The following is a 19,926-nucleotide window of genomic DNA, read 5'->3' as shown; positions in this document are numbered from 1 at the left end:
TGAGAAATCTCTTTAATCACTGTCAGCATTCATAAGTTCATATCTCTTTCTGAGAAAATAAACTGCTGGTATTTATGGCAGGAAAAAAACTCAGCAACAAAATGAAAGCTTGCAGGTGTTGGAGTAGTAATCACACGTCATGTCAAACATATAATTTACAGCCAGATGTGGAATGTATTGAAGCACTGTGCTGTATCGTGTTTCCATCCATCGACTTTCCACCCGTCCTGTCCAGGGATGCTTTTGAATTATAGTGTTTCTGATAAAAAATGAAAGATTAACTTAAATTTAACAAACAATTTACACTGGATTAACTGGAAAGTGCATCATCACAAAGCTGAAAATAGGGCTGTTTTCCTGACTGTGGCTCTCACAGGATATGATGCACTGCTGCAGATTAGACTACCCTACAGTAAACTAGTTCAATCAACTCAACCATAAACATCTGCGGCAGTGAAATGCATCATATAAATGAATGCAGCTGTAGTATAAATTCAAAAACAACATTTTCCTGCAGAGTACTTTTACTTTTTAAACTTTGCTGATAATACTTACATACCTATACTTAGGTAACCTTTACCTCTAGTGGAATATTTTCATGGAGTTGTAGGATTATTGCCTTCTGAGTGAGGGATCTGAATGGTTCTTTCACTGCACTCTTTAGCATAAAACTGAATCCTACAGAGGAAACTGAGTGCATTGACCCTGTCAGGACCCTGCAGACTTCACTGGATGTAAAACAAACAACACAACAAACAAAATAATTCTAACAGATCACACAAAAGCAGCCAAAAGCTGCAGAAAAAGGTAGTAAGTCGACTTTAAGTCAAGACTATTCTGAAAAACTTGGAAAAAAGTATGTATGATTACAGTGTGATCATTATGTTATGGATGGTGTTTAAGGTGGAGCTGATTCTGTCTGCTTCATGTCCTGTTGGATGGTTTAATCTTTAATCTGTAAATCTGATTTCTCCCTCTGAAAGTCGTGAAATAGAAGCACAACATAAAAAATTCAAGCACATTACGACTATCATAAAGTTCTGTTTGAATAGACAAATAAATGCTTATCGTTATCGTGGTGGCAGCACAGAGCATCCAGTGTTCTGGTTGCGCGCTGTTATATAACTGCTAATTTGTATTCACACGGCCGTGAGGCTTTTATAGTGTGAGATCCAACCAAAACGTACGGCCCTCGCTCTGCAAATAAATTAGAGTCACCAGTGGAAAGAGAGAAACAAGCTAACAAGCTTTTAAATCATCTGCAGAGCGTCGTTTTTTTTCGGGTGCAAAAACTCATTTTGCTCTGTTTGTTTCCACTGCTCAGCTGTCCTGCTGTCACAGGACATCTTCTTGCACACCGTGCACATACATTTGTGCGGTTTTAAGCCTCAAACTGACCTCGAAGCCTTTTTGTTTCTCTGTAGGTGTGCGTACAAATAAAGTAACAGCAGTGTAACCATTGTTAAGGAGACAAACTGGGTCATCTTCTTGTGTTGCGTCACCTGATCCTCTGACTAAAGGCCCATGCATTGAGCTTTTGAATCTCTTTCGTGACTCTAGGGAGAGCGGTTTAAATGGGACGGCCTGCTGGTTCATTAGTTAGGTCAAATTATTTGATGGAAACATTCGTGGTTCCCAGATGCTGAATCAGTGTGACTTTGGTGACCCCTAAAAAATGCTGTAGATATATAACTTAACAGGGTGTGTCAAACTAAAAACTAATGTCCCTACTGTTATAAAAATCAGGGTTACACTGATATTGAGATGTTTTAACTTATACAGTGTTTGTTCCTATTTATTACATGTGAGGGCACTTCCCTTTATTGATGTTTGGCTGAGACTGGCAGGATAAGGTAAAGTTCAGATTAATTTATAAATAGAGGGATTTCAGAACAGAATGAGGGTTGACACAGCCCATTTTTTAGAAAAATGTACAAGAACCAACTGTCAGAGCTCCACAGGGAGCCTTTTTCTCTGTAACCCCTTTAGTGTGTTGCACAGTGAAACGCTCCATCTTGTACAAGAACAATAAATTCAACTTAAACTTCGATGCTTTGAATCCAGTCCTCCTTATTCAAGGGTTTTCTTTAGAATTCCTGTAACACCTACAGTCTTGCAGGGGTTAATCTGGAAGATTCACAAGACAGTTTCAATGTCAGCATAATCAATATTAGGTAGTGACAGCTGTTTTTTCTGGATATGAATGACTGTCTCACATATGAAACACCATGCTGCATCACTTCTTCTCATTCAGTTTGAATGAGAGGCCCATATGAACCCTGTTTGTTGGGTTAGTAAAACATCTACAACACAGTCATTACACTGTTGTTGTTGTTGTTCCTGTGACTTTCAAGGTCTTTCAGGAACTTTATAATGAGGAAGTAACACATTGTACATCACAGGCGAGCTAATAGACACCAGGGAGGGGTACTGATAACCGAGTACTCATTAGCTTCCTGTGCTGAGACCAGAAATGTCACCACCTTAGGAACCGGTCTGAAGACGTGCTCTGAATCATCTTTTCCACCCTGCCTCTTTTAGCCAAGTCCCTCTGGAGTCACCTGATGCATTCACTAAATGTGTGTTTGAAAGCTCGAGCAGACTTTTGAGTTCAGGCTCTTTGAAATGTTTCCTCATCTGTAAAGAAACACGCAGACAAGTTGTCATACTTCATGTTATTCTATTCATTCTGGTACATGTTTTCATACACACTTATTTAACCTTGTGTGTTTTTTGTGTGTGGTTGTTTGTTGTTCCTAACACAAATCCACCCGCCCACATAATTGTGCGTCTCCTCTCAGGTGAGCAGACTGAAGCCTTGTTCCCACGAGAAGGAGGAGCAGCAGCCGTCCTGAGAATTTCTAGGAAGTTTCAGTAAACACACACACACACACACACCTACGCACATGCCGCACAGGAGAAACCCAAAATTTATTATCTATTGCCACCTGCTGGCTGAACTCAAACTTACTACGAGGGTAGCTGGAGTCCCTCCACGCCCCCTGTGTTCTATGCATTTAATTAATAAGAGCCAGTAGTAGTGGGAGTTATCAGATCCTTGAGCAACATTTACATGCATAATCATGTTTGTATTTATATTTGTATTTCCATATAATGTATGCAGCCACATAATTATTTATTGTAAGCTAAAATGAAAGTATATATATTACGCATTTATTAAATATCTTTTGCAATAGCAATAGATTTAAGCGATGCATTGCTGCACTGACTTTTAAAACCTCCTACAGAGTAAATAAGAGTTTGTTATATTCTTTAATTTGACATAATTCACTGCATTGCAACATGTTTAGTGATTGATGGGATGTAAACAGAGTTAAACACAGGAAACACAGATTCTTGCCCACGCTGAATATATCAATGAATTCTTGAACAAACACCGACTTCACATGTCTGTGATTGATGGGACGTCGCAGCAGGTCTCTAAATTCTCTCTGACCCCGTGTCAGTGTTTTTTACTTCAACTGGCAAACTGAGAGCAAGACCAGTACAGGAAGGAAGTGAGACAGCGAGGGAAAACAGCAAATAAATATGCAAGAGGGAGCATAAAGAGCTGAGACAGAGAAAAGGGAGTTCTCAGGATGAATACAACGGAGGTAAGTCCAACGCCACCACTAGTATTAGCCAAAAGCACTTGCTGACCCTGTCACACACACACACATACGCACACACACACACACACACACACACACACACACACACACACACACACACACACCCTTTTTTCCTTCCCCATTCTGTGAGGAAGTGGGTTAAACAGCTGCTTCTTTCTCAGGCTTCAGTAACAGCCACGGGGGGTCACGTTTTGTTTGTGCTGTATCTTCTGCAATGTTGTTTTTTTAAAAGATTGGTCAGCTTCACATCACAGCAGAGTCATGCTCACAAGCTGTCAGGCTGCATGTTCTGACTCTTATCAGCTGCTGTGTGGTCATTTTATCTCACGGTGTCACCGCCCACCTAAAAAAGTCCCCAGAAATGATTTCTAGTAAATATTACCAAGTTTGAAGCAGAAGAACTAGTGTCAGCATCAAAATATACGAAACCAAAAGTATGAGTACTCATGATAGGTTAAAACCTATAATGCTATGTCATACTTTATTTGTTGATTATATTTTGAGCCCTGTGATTGGCTCCCAGCATCACTTATCCTGGGTGTATCATGCATCGCAATTATAGTGGATTATAAGTATAAAGCAGCAGAAAATGGAAATATTTCATTAAAGTACGAGAGTAAATTTACTTTACACCACTGAGGAAATGTATGAACACACATATGAAGTCATATAAAGACGTGATTTTCCAAATGACTCAGATTACTGTTGTTATAGGGAAGAAAATGCCACATAGTAACAGGAACAGACAGATGTTCCTGTTTCCTCGTCTCTTAACAAGCTGTTTTTCCAGCTTCCCCATACGGTATTTTAGTGGGCTTTACTAGAACTGTGTCTGTGTTTGGTGACTCAGGGTCATATAGTGTGAGGACTGCTTCATATTCAGTGCAAAATGCAGAACGCGCACACCAGATCGATGAAATAAAATTGTTCAGGATATATGAAACGTTTAGGAAAATACAGACGTAGCACTGTTGTTTATTTGCAGTAATGCACTCCACTTTCTCTAACTAATTAACTAACTAACTAAACTGTGTGAGCCCCTTTAATAACTGATTATGGTGGATCTGTGGCAGCTGCTTTGTATCACACAGACGTGTGAACATGGTGGGCTACTTGTGGTTTCTGTTTGGGTTTCCGTGATGCTGATTCCTTTGTGTCTTCCTTTTTTGAGTAGTGTTTCCCACCATGGTGAATAATTTCCCGTCACTCATGTGCACTTGCAAATATCTGCAGTCTTTGCATTATGAATGCAACTTAAACAGAGGAATTGACACAACATGAGCTTTATTTGCAGATAGTTCTGGTTGAAAATGAGCTGCAGCGTGTCAGCCCCCCTGAATTGTGGGTTCGAGTTCACCAGGGTGACGCGGTCTTGCACAGACGCTCAAACTAAAAATGCAGCACTTTTGTTTTCACTTCCATTTTTTATCTAAGTAAGTTTATCTTCCGTGCACACACAAGGTTTATTCCTGGTGTCAGCATGCAGGTTGCATGCTGCATGTGGTACATAACATATGTAACTGCCTGCTTACGTAAATGTGTTTTTGTTTATGCACTTTTCATGCATGTTTTCACACCATTAAATTGCATGCAAGTATAAAAGGTGCGAGACCACCTGTAGGTGTATGAGCTGTGGTTTGGCACGGCTGTTCTCTAGTAGACTCCTGATCAGGAAGACTAAAGCCACCGATGGCCAGCTGACATATATATTTCTGTTTTTTATTTATTCTTTCAGGTGGGTGAATATCAGTCATGCATTCATGCAGTTTGTTGTCAGTAATGTAGGCGTTCTTTTTGGCATTGTAGATGTTGTATTTTCTTGTTTGTAAGTTTTTATTTTTGCGCTATCTTAGCCTCCATCAAGGCAGCAAATATTACTGACTAGTCCAACAGTAAGAAGCTGAGCTCGTCGTCTGTCTTTCAGCTTTTATTTCAAGAAGCTCTCGCCAATTACTAAAAGTCAGTCCCAGATTTACTCTTGTCCAATGGATTCTTAATCTGTCAGTCTCTTTTTTTCTCTTCTTAGCTTCCTCCATCAACATCGTCTCTGTCCTTATGTCCATAGAGTCTGCTAAGCCCACTTGCAGCTCCGGTTCTGGCACGACACTGTCTCTGCTCCCTTTCAGCATTCGCTCGTGCCCCAGGGCTGAAATCCCTCGAAATGCCTGTGGTACAAACAATGACAGTCCACTGGTAATCTGAGGTTTACTTAGCAGTGCATGAGGAAACTCGTTACGTACTTCTCATGGGTTGATCGTACCCGGAACACAAAGTTACATATTGCCAGAACAGATGTACGAATGACAGAGACAACATTCACCTGCTGAAATGCTGACTCATCGTGCTGTTTTTCATTTATTCTTTCAGAATCATTCATTTCCAAAATATATTGCACCTTGAGTCAGCTGGCACTCGATCGGTGTAACACATCCTCCCTCAATGCTTGTGACAATACTGTGATAATACTGCACGTTTTAGTCCTTTTATTGCAACCAGCCCACATCTGTGCATCATGCTGTTTATCGTGATATGAGACACGAGTCAGATTTATGAACAAAATTTGAGAGAAATAAAACTTTTGTGTTCGTAGAAGAAGTTTTAGATCTTTAATTTCAACTTGTGCAAAATGGGAGCAAAAACAAGTTTTGCATTTATATATTTATTTTTGTTTTTTTCCCGACTCCAGATGATGCTTTGTTATACACTAGAAGTTCCTCAGTCTTTTCTAACATTCCTCACTTTGTATTGTAAGTACATGGCTTTTTAAAAACACACAAACATCCCACAAAATATATATATATAAAAAAAGGTCTTTCCTGAACAGGGACTCCTCAGCACTTTGTCCAATAGTCTTCAATCAGCTCCATCCACCTCTCCCTCTTTCAATTAAATAATGCTTTGTCACCCTCTCCTGAGGCAGAATAAGGGGTTGCATTCACCTCACGGACGTCCTTCTTTATGCGCTTAAAGCTTAACAGGACGCTCCGTGCAGACACTCTTGGACACAGCAAACGCCGGGCACAGGAGTTATGAATAGGGGGTCTGTGGTGCCCCCTAAAAGAGCGTTTGTGTGTGCGTTTGTGTGTATGTGTGCTGCAGGGGGTGGTCTGTTGGGTCCGCATGTTGGCGTGTGCCTGAATGAATTTGTGGAGAAGCATGTGCATGTGAGGGCCTCAAACATGTGCATCCATCTGCGTGTGTGTGTGTGAGTTTATGGACATTGTGTGTTAAGCTGTGAAGTGCAACAACAACAAAATGCAACACGAACAAGACATGATAAATTGATTGAAACCAAATTGACTGATTGATTGACATGATAAAAATAAAATTGAACTTTCTTTCATGATGTGATCATGTCTTTCATCTTTCATGATGTGATCCCGTTAATCTGATACTGAATTAAGACCGGTGGTGGGGGGGGGAGTGGCGATCAATTATTACAGCAATTACACAGACGTGAGCAGGGCACAACAGGAATTCAGAAGTGAGTGAGGGAGAGAGAGGGATGGCTTTTATAAAGCCAAGTCCTGTCTCATTGGGAAGAATTTGTGAGCAGTGAGACCGGGCTTTGGGTCAGAAACAAGAGCCCGATGAGCCAATGACTGTCTCCATAATTCTCCTCAATGGTGTTTCAGTGTCGTGGGACGCAGGCTGCTGAAGTTACTCTTCCTGCAGAGTTACAGTCCCAGTTGTGTCGTGTGAGCATGCGTATGACAACAAAGAAGACATGTGGACGAAAAGCTGAGGCTCCAGGCTCCTAACTCCTCTCTGCACGGGTCAATTAGATTGCAATCCCAGCTCATAAGGTAAGCAAATTAATTTCTCAGCAAGGTGCAATGACAATATGAAGAAATAAAGAATTTCGTAGGGCAGCGAAATCTATTTGTTTCTGAAATTTTGAAAAGGAAAATCTTTTTTAATACCGTTAAGGTGAGTTTCTCATGAGTTCCTACCTGCATAATGACATATTCAGAAAGTAAATGTGCACATTGTCATCATTCATTTATGTTTTGTTTCATTTATTGTCAACTAATATGCATTACTTCCACAGCTAGTTGTTATATTACACTGGGAAACAAAGGGAAACTGTTAAAATGCTCATAAAACATCAGAAAATGTCGAGTTTGGCCACATTTCTTCTTACCTACAGACTAATCGAGATCTGAACAAACACACATTACGCTGAACGACAAACTCTTTACTGTGGAGGGTAATTTTTTTTGTAGGATGATTAAAATCCATAATAATAAAATTACATGAGAGTAAAATGATGTTTCATGATAAAAATCTGATTTTGGTTGTTTCCCTCATGTTGATCACTGACTTGTTCGCAGACTTCTTCTCATAGGTTACCTGTTTGTTCACAGCCACATTATGAACTAAGACAAGTCTGAAGCCGTCCTCTAAATCATCCTCAGATGTTGTTTGATGCAGAGACATCTGCAGAGTTTGATGCACAGGATGCACGTCCACATGTGATCACATCAGAGTACACATCCAATCTGGACATCTGACTTTAGAACATCCAATTTAACAATTTTAATTATTCTATCATTGTGCAACACATTTACCATATGTATTCTTCAAATGCAGCAAAGAAAACATAATAAAACTTTAAAACTTTGGGATAAAAAAGCCGAGTTGAGTGAGACGGAGTAATGGTTTCGTAAACTCTTACTTAGCGCTCTCATTGTGCGGGTCGCTGTAGTAAAGTGAGTAAAAAAAGTGGGACGAAAATAATCAAAAAGTTATTTAATTACTGGGAAGTTTGAGAAGCACAATGGACATAACTCATAAGGCTCAAATTGTTTTCATGTGTGCAGAGTTAGTGTGTTTCAGTCTTCAAATTAAATCAATTAAGAAGTGATTTATGTTTCCGAAGGAGCTGTCTTAATTTATATTAGCTTCCTTTTTTAAAAAAACAATTTTTTGGCAATTTTACAAATCTGCGCAAACTCATCATGTATTTATAAGTTCACTGTGTTTATCACTGCTAGAGCAGGGTATTTGAGTTTTCAGCAGTTGAGATGTGACACCAGGAGGATGAAATCTGATGTATAAAAAGAAAAAGTTAAGGCGGCAGGAAGAAGAACAAGGAGATGGAGGAGACGAAGGAGCTTCTGTCAAATAAATGTTTACACATATTCTTTTCTAGTAAATCCCACCTTATTGATGCACTTCTCCTGATGAGGGTGAAGCGAATTTATTCAAGGTAAACAAAGGAAAGAAAAGAAGGTGAGGGCAAAACAAACTGAAGGCGGGGAGGGGAGGAGAGAAATAAAAAGTGTGCGAGTGTGAGGGGGAGAAAGAGGGAGAGACGGAGGGGGATTACTCCTCACTCCAGAATACTAACGAGGGCCTTTTGTCACAGATCTCTTTCTCTCTCTCCCTTCCTCTCTTCCGTTCTCTCGCTTTTCCTTTCACTCATCACACACACACAAACACACACACATAATCGTGCACTTTTCCAAATAATTGCACACACAAACGCACATGCATGCATACAAAATCACACATGTTCGCCTACAGTCACACACACACACACACACACACACACATATACAGAAATACGCATGTAATTGCAATCCCACTCTCACATAATCACACACACACACACACACACACATGGATGGACGGACACAGAGTCGTTTTTGTCAATGGTGTCTTTTGTTTCTTTTATCTCAGCTCCAAACAAAGCATTCCTGTGTACACAGAGGAGAGAGAGAGAGAAGGAAGGAGAGAGAAAGAGGAAAGTAGAAAAAATAAAAGAGGGAGAGAGAGAGGGAGAGAGGGAGAGAGAGAGGGAGAGATCAGGAAAACATCCAGCGCTCTTTTGTTTGGCAAAAGAAAAAGTTTTGATTCATTTTTTGGATTCGTCTCACTGAAGCAGGGCAGTGCGGTAAAGTTGTCGTGTTGCCATGGAGATGGAATACATCCTACTGGAGAGGTTGGTCCAAAAAAAAAAAAAAAAAAAAAAAGATTTCCTTTTTTAAAAAAAAAAAAAAAAAGAGATTTCCTTCTTTCCTCTGTCATTTACTCCCATTTTCTCTATTAGTTACCTGATATATGTCAGTGATGGATTTTTTTTGGGAGGCGTTTGAGCATCAAGAGAAAATTGGGTGAGAGGGCGACGCAGAGTTGAAAGAAAGTTTTCAATGGTGTCATTATAAAAGCTTTTGAGGGGCTCACCCTTGCGTAATCACAAAAGTGTGATGTAATTACAGGTTGGTTATGTAATCCACGCACAGCATCGTATAGAAGCTATTTTTACACTATATATAGCCTAAAGTAAATGTTCATATGTTTGTGTACTTTTGGTGCAGAGCTATCTGGACTAAGTAGAGCCGAAATTATATTTCATCCCACGTGCAAGTTTTTTTTCATGTTTGGTGTGGATGATTGAACCCTGACCTCAACCCCATCCAACACTTCTGGGATGAACTAATATGCAGACTGTGAGGCCTTCATGGTGCAAAGTACTTTAAATCTGAAGTTCATATATTTATTTTGGCTTTTGACCTCTTAGTAGAAAGCAGTGGGTTTGACACACTTCAGATATTCATGAGTTATTCCTCTGCGGTCCGAGCAGTCGCCCACAATTGCAAAAGCAATTGATACGATCGTTGCTACGAACAGCCAGAAGGTTATTAGGCGTTTCACCAAAGAGAGATTCACTCATCTAAAAACTTCATTTTAATAATTGTTCATAGCCGAAAGAGATTAAATTAATTAGAGAGTCCAAAAAGTTCTTCTTTTTTTTACACATATAACTGTATATAAATGATTAATAAGTATTTACAATCTAATTCAGTACTATATCTGTGACAGGGGACATTTTTCTTCAGTAGTCAGCTGATTCTACGTTTATACTACATTTTGAACGTGGCTTCACTTGTACTGAAGAATCACGTGAAGTACTTATACATGAATAAAGGACTTGTGTACTTCTTAACGCCCATCTTCAGAGACAGGGAGTGAGCGAATCTCATGGAAAGCCCGAAACCAGAGGAGAGGAGGGGGTGGAATAAGATATTCACCGCAAGTATGGGAAGCGTTAGAGTGTCCATATACTTTTGGCCATTAATGCGCATGAGAAAGAGAAACAGAGAGACCTTGTGGGAATCCAGAGAATAAAGCAGCAAACAGCAACAACAAGAAAGACCGAGTCCTCAGCAGGGCATCCAGAAAGCCAAACGTTGGCCCTTTTCCTACCAAACGCTTACTGCTGTCTCCAGTTACCAGTCAGAAGTTCACTCTTTGTCCACTAAAGGCCTCTCTGGTCGGAATCAACAGTAAAGCTTTTAAAAAAACTTTATCTAGATAAACGTCGGAGTTTCGGGACAAAGATTTTTTACCCTAATTGATTCATTCAAGTTTCTCCTCTCTCCTCCAGCTGACAACGGAGAGTCTGTGTGTGTGGATGGTTTGTTGGGTCAATGCAGTGCATCTTCGTCCTAATTCTGCTCTTCTTTCTTTTCTCTCTGTCTTCGTCCTTATCCTCTTCCTTTGTGGGGGCTATCCTCTCCCTACTGGCCTACATGATTTGTCGGACGTAAGTCGGCGTGTCAAATGTGTGGAGATACAGTGACTGTCTGTCTGTGCGTGAGAGGGGTGGACCGCATTTGAATGTTTGGAGAAGGGCACACATTCATGCACTAAAAAAAACATTGCTGTAACATGCAAGTAACTGTTGCAGGTTGGTGACATTTGCAGTTCATTTTCGTTATATTGTTTTGAGTTCTGCAGGCGATGCATTGCAAACCTCACCTTAACAAATGATGTCTCTGTAATACCGCTTCCTCAGTCTGTCCAAATATGTCTCTAAAGATCTTTAAGATATCAGCTGAACAGGAACTGTTTTTGTCGATGTTTATCAAGTCAATGATAGACGTCTAACAAGAATCTACAGGCATGCAAGAAGATGTGAGGCTCCTTTTGAAAAAAACAATGGCCAAGTATTATTTAGGTCTGACGCACTATTTCTTTTCTCGTCCCCCAGTGTTTCGTTGTGACTGTTACGGTATCTCATGTGGGTTTTTTTTTTTTTTTTGGTTTGCATGTTTTGTTCAGTGGTTCTCAAACCGGAGGTTTCACAGGCAACAGCAACCTAAAGGTCTTATTAGGCTCTTAATCGTCATGGTTGTTTTTGTTTTCTGAATCTGTTTTCCAATTAGTCTTTCTAGCCTTCAACCTTAAAATGACTTGAGTAATGTAAAAAAAGAAAGAAAAGCAAGACAGTGGTGTTGCTTTATAATTGTGTTGCAAAGAAAGGTGTCGAAATTGGGGAAATTGGGGAAACTAAGGGCCGGTTTCTTCTTTTGCAACTGTGAGAAGATAATGAAAATGAAATTAAAAACCTTCTCGGAACATCTTCTTTTTCATGACAGGGTTGTCTCTGATGTAATTTCCTCCAGTCTATTTTTAAATGATCCGAGAGCACTAAAGGCCTCCGTATGCTTCAAACGACTAGGGTCACCTATTTTTTTGTAAATTTCAAACATAACACAAGCATGCTCACTTCATTCAACAATAGACCAGGTGTGTCTTTTTTATTTCACCTGTAAAACCTTAATGCTTAAGAAGAGAGGTGTTTTGGGGGCTTGTTTCTCTTGACTGACTGTTCTCTCTGGCTGGCTGGTTGTACTTGACTTAGCCCTTTTGATATTCTGTCTACACATAACTGACAAGATGAGTATAATCTCTGAAATCTTCTAAAATCATTACGTGAGCCAAAGGATTGAGAACCACACACACAATACGCCCACGCAAGTGTTTTACTTTTTCCTATCAGGAGGAATTTGAATCCCATGATTTACACAAAATCCTACTTTGATTCCGTAAAGCTGAGGCTGAGGCAGTCATGTGAAAAAGTATGACTCAGGTCCAAACCTCTACATTTTAAGATAAGTAGATATTTGGGAGTCACAGAAGTTCCTCCGAAATTCAACAGAAATATTAGTCAAATGTTTAAATGCACTTGAATGGGCGTGAATGACATCACAGGTTTTCTTTGGCTTGTTTTGTTTTGCTGGTCTCCTGCTTTGTTATTCAAAATTATAGTTAACAACGTTAACGTGTCTACTTTTTGTTTCATTTTATTTTGTGACATATTTTGAATATAATAAATCACGCATTTAGTTTCAAGTATTATCGGACTCACTTGATGAATTCCCCCTGATAATGAGAGCAGGTGGCTGCAGGGGAAGTTACCTAAACCTACAGTCACCACGGAAAGTTTCTAGATTTTGCTAGAAGACAAACAGAAAGTCATCATAATCTTAATTACATCACAAGGTACCACTGATGCTATTCAACTTTGAGGATAGTTAAGTCTGGGGTAACTGGATTTGGTTGTAGATCTGTGAAGATGTTTCATTCATCCAAGAGGCTTCTTCGAATTATGAACGGCCTTCACGGATCTACAATGAAGTCCATTTGCCCCAGATTTAACTCCTCACAAAGAAAGATGACCTGGATGACTGAGAACCTTCTGTCTTTTCTCAGTAAACATTAAATAAACAAATAAAGACCTCCCAGCCCAACCCAAACTAATCCATATGACCACATTAACAGCTCTGGCTAACAACAAGAAGTTAATCAGAAAAATGATTTAACTCTTCTTTGTTTTTCCCCAGATGACATCTGCTACACCTCCTTCCTCACGTAGCTCCTCTCCTCAGAAGGTTTGCCACTCCCAGACACAGACTGATGTTTTAAAACCTTTACTGGGCAGTGGTGCATCCGGAGGGGGCGGGACTCTGAGGAAGAGGAGGCGTGTCCTGTCCAAAGATGGGCGTAGCAACGTGCGAATCGAACACGTCAGCGGGCGGAGTGCCCTGTACATGCGTGACCTATGGACAACGTTTCTGGACATGCAGTGGCGCTACAAGTTCTTCCTTTTCATTGCCACTTTTGCAGGGACCTGGTTCTTGTTTGGGGTGCTGTGGTATCTGGTGGCACTGGTGCATGGAGACCTGCTTGGTGAGAGAGCATGGACTGTAGTTTAATGTGTCTTCCCCCAAAAAACACTCCCTCTAGATGACCCACCAACCTTACTGTAAATATAATCATACTTCAGTAGTAAGGAGATCTAATGAACATGGACACTTAAAGGTCCAGTATGTAACATTTAAGGGGATCTACCAGCAGAAATTGAATATAATAAGCATCACTATGCTTTCATTTGTGTATATTAACCTGAAAATGTATCTACAGGGGTCCTCTTCTGCAGAGTCTAGCATTTTTCTACAAAACCAGATTGAACAAACCAAACACTGGCTCTAAATAAGACTTTTCTGTTTCACAGCCACTGTAGTTCATCCTTTATGCTTGGAATTGGAGGCTTGGCTTGGAGGATGAGTTGTATTCAGTTAGTTGCTATTTGTAACTTCACCACTAGGTGCTGCTCAATCCTGCACACTGCACCTTTAAAAAAGGCGTCATTCAGTCTGCCTCAGGTCCACCGCTGATCCACGTCTTTGCCCGAGGCGGAAGGGACAGCACTACCAACATGGCAGCAGCCAAAGCCACCATGCACTGAGCTTCAAAACAGCTCTTTGGAAACCTACAATGACGTCACACTTTACGTTGTCCGTACTTTATACTGTTAGTGTTTCACACGGGTGCACTGCATGATGCACTTAAGCAATCAACATCCAATCATGCTCTGTGACATAAAAATGCTGAGTAACTTTCAAAGAGGGTTCATTGTTGGGCCACAGATTGCAGGACATTCAGTCACAAAGACTGCTCAGCTGGCCTGTGTTTTAACAGGAACAAAAGTAACATCTGAATTTGGATCTATGGGAATTGCCGCTGACAATAATTTGATGAAGGTGATACTCGTGCATTGGTGTGATATGAAAGGAAAAACTGAAGAGCAACTCTTACTGTTAGAAAGAACAGTAAGGTCATTACATAGAGAGGATGTTATAGAAGGGCTGCAGTGCAGAGACTCCTCACTACAAAGATGAATGCACATTTGAGAGTTTGTAGTTGAAAATCATCGGCACTGGTTTATAAAGATGTGGAAAAAAAGTGATATGATCAGATGAGTCATCCTTCACCATATTCTCGACAAGTGGGCGAGATACATTTCTATCCTGATGTGAGTGGTTTCTTCTGATGATCTTCTCTCCATAGAGATTATCCATCAGTTATTAAAATCCCAATTGAGGGAATATATTTTGTTCATCCCTCCAGCAGACAGCATGTGGTGCACCAACGTGTTCTTAAGACACGTGTTGATTTGTCACCTGTCTGTATTTGGGTGTAGGTCATTATGAGTCACCTACAGGAAATGATTGATAACATGCTGAAATGACATCTAAATTCTAGAAATGTAAAAAACAGCTTTTTTTTTTTTTTTACATTTCCAGCCTGAGTTTAATGATGAAAAGACAAAGACAGTCGATTTTATTTTACTACCCTGGATCCTTAAAGACTTCTTGTAGGCTGCATATCCATTCAAATGGCACGAAGATATATATATTCTTAATTTTTGTTGGACCTATTGGCTTTAGTTCTGATAATACAATAAGTCATTGTGGGTTTTCTTTTTTCTTTTTTTTTTGACATGCAGAAAAATCTATTCACCATTTCATACAGTTCTTTTTAAAGCCTGTCTTTGAAAGCCAAGTTCTCAGGTTTGAATCTAAGGTAAAAATCTTTTTTTCTGGTTACACAGGACGACTTGTGGTCAAACGCCTGGTCATATGACCTCTGTTTCCATATCTTTGTGCGTGTGTGCAGATAAAAGTGCATTAAACTTGTACAACAAAGGAAATAGAGCACAAAAAGGTGTAAACACAGTTGAAAAAACCATAAGTGAGAATTTGACAAGATGTGTTGCATGGAAAGAGAAAGTTCAGAGAATTGCTGTCCTAAAGCAACCATATCTTTAACTTCTTTAATATAATGTGTCTTTCTCAACGGATTTGCATGACTTTGTTATCAGTTCCAGTTTAATAGGTGCCAATCAAGAAGCTAATACTAACCATGCAAGGATAGAAGGGGCTCGGCCTAACTGTCTTTACAGCACTTCACACCTATAACCACACTCTCATAGAGTATGAGTGTTATTTCCAGCAGACATTGGTGTTTACTGTCTGCATTTCCCGGTGCTTGAACTAACTGCATAGAAGTGTGATCAGGAAATGGCTTCATATCTTCAGTAAGACATCTGCAAGACACCAGCTTCCTCCAATGTAACACTTACACGCTCATCTGAGTGTGATAACAATGGTGCATGGAGACAGCATATTACTGTTCGGCTCTGATAACGTGTTTTTGAGACTTTACAATGATCAGCACCCCACAATCAAGTGTTCATAAGGAAGAGACAGTGATGTGACATAACATTAGAAGAACTTCATTGAGCTTTTGTTGCCTTTTCAAACGTGTTCCTCCAGAGTTCGACCCGCCGTCAAACCACACACCCTGTGTGATGCAGATGCAGACCCTGACGGGGGCTTTCCTCTTCTCCCTGGAGTCCCAGACGACCATCGGTTACGGTTTCCGCTGCATCACTGAGGAATGTCCAGCCGCCATTATCCTCCTCATCATCCAGCTGGTCATCACCATGCTGATGGAGATCTTCATCACTGGTACCTTCCTTGCTAAGGTAGCCAATGCATAAAACATCCAACTGCAAAGTGAGATATAGTGGAAACAAAGAACTTCTTTATACTTAGATTTATGCAGCTTTAAGGGTCATGAAGTTATGTAAGAGCAGCCAACCAAACTCTCCGACTTAAATAACTCAAGCACAACTGTATGCAATCCCTTACATCTGTTCCTATGTTGAATGCACGACTCAGACTAAGACTAAAAACAGAACTTTCTTTGCTCAGGTTGCTCGGCCAAAGAAGCGAGGTGAGACAGTGAAGTTCAGTCAACATGCTGTGGTGTCGACCCACGAAGGTCGACCCTGCCTTATGATCAGAGTGGCCAACATGCGCAAGAGTCTTCTGCTTGGGTGTCAGGTTAGTGTATACAGATATAGGTTATCAGATATTTCTACCATTTATACAAATTATTCTAGCAAACATTGACACATTACTGCACATTGTTCCTCCCTCTCCAGGTGACTGGAAAACTACTGCAGACATCTCTGACCAAGGAAGGCGAGACGGTTCGTCTGGACCAGAGGAATGTTCCCTTCCAAGTGGACACGTCCAGTGACAGCCCCTTCCTCATCCTGCCCCTCACCTTCTACCACCTCATCGATGACAGCAGCCCCCTGCGAGCTTGGGCAGACAAGGGTAAGTTTGATGGTGAGAGCAGGAGATTTGTTTGGTGGTGTCGTAACAAAAAAGGTGTTTTATCTCTGTGATGGACGCAAATAGCATTGCAGAATAATTTGTGACGATTAGTTAGTTACACGCCACCAAATATTTCACTGATTTTGGTGAAACTGGAAGATATTTTATGACAAAAAAAAGTAGAATTAGGTAAAGTAAACTATAGCTGCTGTCAGTTTGTTAGCCCAGACTATGAGCTCAGAGCACCGGGCGTGTGGGCCAATGCTGATGGGGAGTGGAGCTGGTGTCGTGCCAGAACCGGAGCTGGACAGGGCAATGTAACTGGGCTCCGCACCTTCTATGGACATAATCACAGAGGCCATGAATAATATAGTCATAACAAATATGTACAACTGTCCTCATTTTCATATATCCACAGTGGTTTTGCACTGTGCTAAATCACAAAAATATCAGTTTCTATGCAACGCTGCTTAAGCTGCAATTGCCATAAACAATTTCCCTAAAATACTAAATTGATTCTTCTTTGGTTGTTGATGAGCTCAGATGATGTGAACCATGTTAGATCGCATGCTTGACAAAGCAAGACTTCACTAGCTATAGGCGGAGTTTCATTGGTTCCTCTTTTCCTCCCCATACATAAGTTTTTATTTTCCTCCCATCAATACCAAATTTCATTTTCTTGTTTCCTTAAATCCATTTTTTTTTTCATTTCTTAAATAAATCCTCACAGCAGCCGTTTTTTAGAAGACTTCTTCCTCTTTCTCTTTTTAATGGTGCATTGTGATATTTCTTGTTACATTACCGACACCAACAGTTGATGAGTATGATAGTGTGAAGCCACTGGCAGGAAGCCAGACACGCTTGTACATCTTCATCGACACTCACATGATAAAATCTAAATGGGGACCCGCTCATGATGACATCCATTAGCACCACTGATAGCCAAAAACTCTTAGCGGATTAGTGTGTGTTTTATTATCCCCCCTTCTTTTCTCCAATTTCTTCTTGCATCCTCCTCATCTTGTCATGTCCTTCCTTTCATTTACCTCCAGGTGGGGGCTGGACAGATCCAGAGTTGGCAGACTTTGAGCTGCTGGTGATCATGAGCGCTACAGTTGAGCCGACCTCCGCCACCTGCCAGGTTCGCACCTCCTACCTGCCGGATGAGATTCTTTGGGGCTATGAGTTTCCCCCTGTAGTTTCCCTTTCCCCATCGGGCAAATATGTAGCGGACTTCGCCTTTTTCGACAAAGTAGCCAAGACCAAGACCACGCCCATTTTCAAACCATCCAGCCCCCAGCATGGGTACCAGAGCAATGTGGGAGAGACTGTGCCTGAGGTGTCTGATCCAGATAAGATTCGTCTGGAGCAGAGCTACAGGGAGAGAGGGGAGGACCGTGGCCAGAGCAGAGAAACTCCTCTCAGTGTTCGCATCAGCAACGTGTGATCTGATCGAATTGCAATGAGCAGGAGACTGATTTGCTGTCAGTGTCAACAGCAGATCAGTGAAACATCATATCAATACAGCTGGGGAGACTGACTGACTGTTTTAAAAGATATATTGGTCCCAGTAACACCAAATGATGCAGAAAGCAATAATGGAAGACTACAGACAACTTCAAGTTTGTCATTGACACATGTTTGCTGGGATAATACATGTTTTACACTGGTCTGACTGTATTCATATGACGGCATAACTTACTGCCTAACTGCAGCTACTGGATGTATTTTGGATTCTAGACTGTAGGCACTTTCATAACTAAAACAATAACGTGTTGGTTTATTTATTCACACAGAAAAAACAAAACAAACATCATAGAAACAAAAAAAGTACAAAACAGAAGAAGCAGCGGAGACTACGGAAAACCTGTTTGGGTTCTCCCCCTTGAATTCTCAACTTCAAATCACGAGCAGAGAAAAACTCTGAAAATGTGAGTCATTGGCAGTGTGTATTTTCCAACGTCAAGGGTGGGCGAGTATCGGGGTTCGTTGGTATGAAAGGGGGGGGCAGGAAAAACCCACACAAAGCGTAGACCATGATATACTTCCTCTGAAAAAGGGGCTTTCGGTTTCACCCAACAGTAATGAGTAATACTAAAATAATTTTCTAAAAAAAGCCCCACCCCCAACTATTTTGCATTTCCCATAGACAGGAGTAGTTCGCAATGTGTATTGTACATGTCAATGCACTATGATATGTTAGGCAAAGCACTTTGAAACACTAATGTAGCACTACAACTGGAATAATGACGTAGATAGGTCAGACTGAATCTGCTGTGTTCAGGGTGCTCGTGATGATGTGGGCATTTCTTGTTTTCTGTTACTGTTATTGCTGTTAGCACTTTATGTAAGTATATGATATATGTTTGCACCTTAGAAAGGTTAGCTGCCTTTGTTTGGAACCATAAGATATGTTTTATATACTACTAAATACACTTACATCTTGAATATCACAGAATTCGAGGGCAGTTAGAATAAACTTCAAAACAGATGCTTCTTTCCTAAAAAGGTTCATCAGAATCGTCTGTCTCGGTGGCCTTAAGCAGACCGGCTGCTATGCATATGATATTTCTATCCCATCATCATTAACAGCTGCTGTACATACATGGGTGTAATTGCTCATCTGGTTAATGCGAGTTGCAAATGTCACTGTCTTTGCAACTACTTTCATTTTGGAGGTACTAACATTGTCAAATTAACAAAAAAATGTCAGAGACCCTTTATTATATAAGGACATGAAGAGGACTTGTAACCCGAGTGAGCTGAGAGGTGAGAATGTAAAAGTGACGTGTGACAATGATGGTTAGACACTGACAGATAAGACGAGTGTAAAGGATGCGAATATGTTGGAAATTGCATGTATGTGTAACACTTTCTTAATTAACATCAAACTCTGGAATATTAATAGTGTTTTCAGTGCAGATGGAGAGATCGAATGAGGCGAATTCTCTCTAAAAAGTGATTTAATAAAGCTGATTATGAGTTATCAAAGGCCACGTCTTGTTTCATGTCCTTCACGAGCAATTTTGTTC

General features: G+C 40.5%; 1 protein-coding gene across 3 annotated transcripts; it reads left to right on the top strand.

Annotated features, from left to right (window-relative positions):
• Window positions 1–7,162: 7,162 nt before the first annotated feature.
• LOC109140114 (potassium inwardly rectifying channel subfamily J member 10) lies at window positions 7,163–19,880 on the top strand. Of its 3 annotated transcripts, none has more exons than XM_027272342.1 (6): window positions 7,163–7,438; window positions 13,268–13,613; window positions 16,043–16,254; window positions 16,484–16,615; window positions 16,717–16,894; window positions 17,947–18,341. In XM_027272342.1, the coding sequence occupies exons 2-6, from the start codon at window positions 13,268–13,270 to the stop codon at window positions 18,339–18,341; spliced, it is 1,263 nt and encodes a 420-aa protein (XP_027128143.1). In that variant the 5' UTR covers window positions 7,163–7,438. The 3 variants fall into 3 exon arrangements, with proteins under 3 accessions (XP_027128143.1, XP_027128151.1, XP_027128132.1); XM_027272350.1 differs by lacking the exon at window positions 7,163–7,438 and adding an exon at window positions 9,457–9,579 and having other exon boundaries at window positions 13,300–13,613; window positions 17,947–19,880; XM_027272331.1 differs by lacking the exon at window positions 7,163–7,438 and adding an exon at window positions 9,558–9,579 and having other exon boundaries at window positions 17,947–19,880.
• Window positions 19,881–19,926: the final 46 nt, after the last annotated feature.

The sequence above is a fragment of the Larimichthys crocea genome, chromosome II (genome assembly GCF_000972845.2).
Source record: "Larimichthys crocea isolate SSNF chromosome II, L_crocea_2.0, whole genome shotgun sequence".
NCBI lineage: Eukaryota > Metazoa > Chordata > Actinopteri > Sciaenidae > Larimichthys > Larimichthys crocea.
The sequence above is the reverse complement of the archived record's forward strand: the minus strand, read 5'-3'. Positions and strand labels throughout refer to the sequence as shown.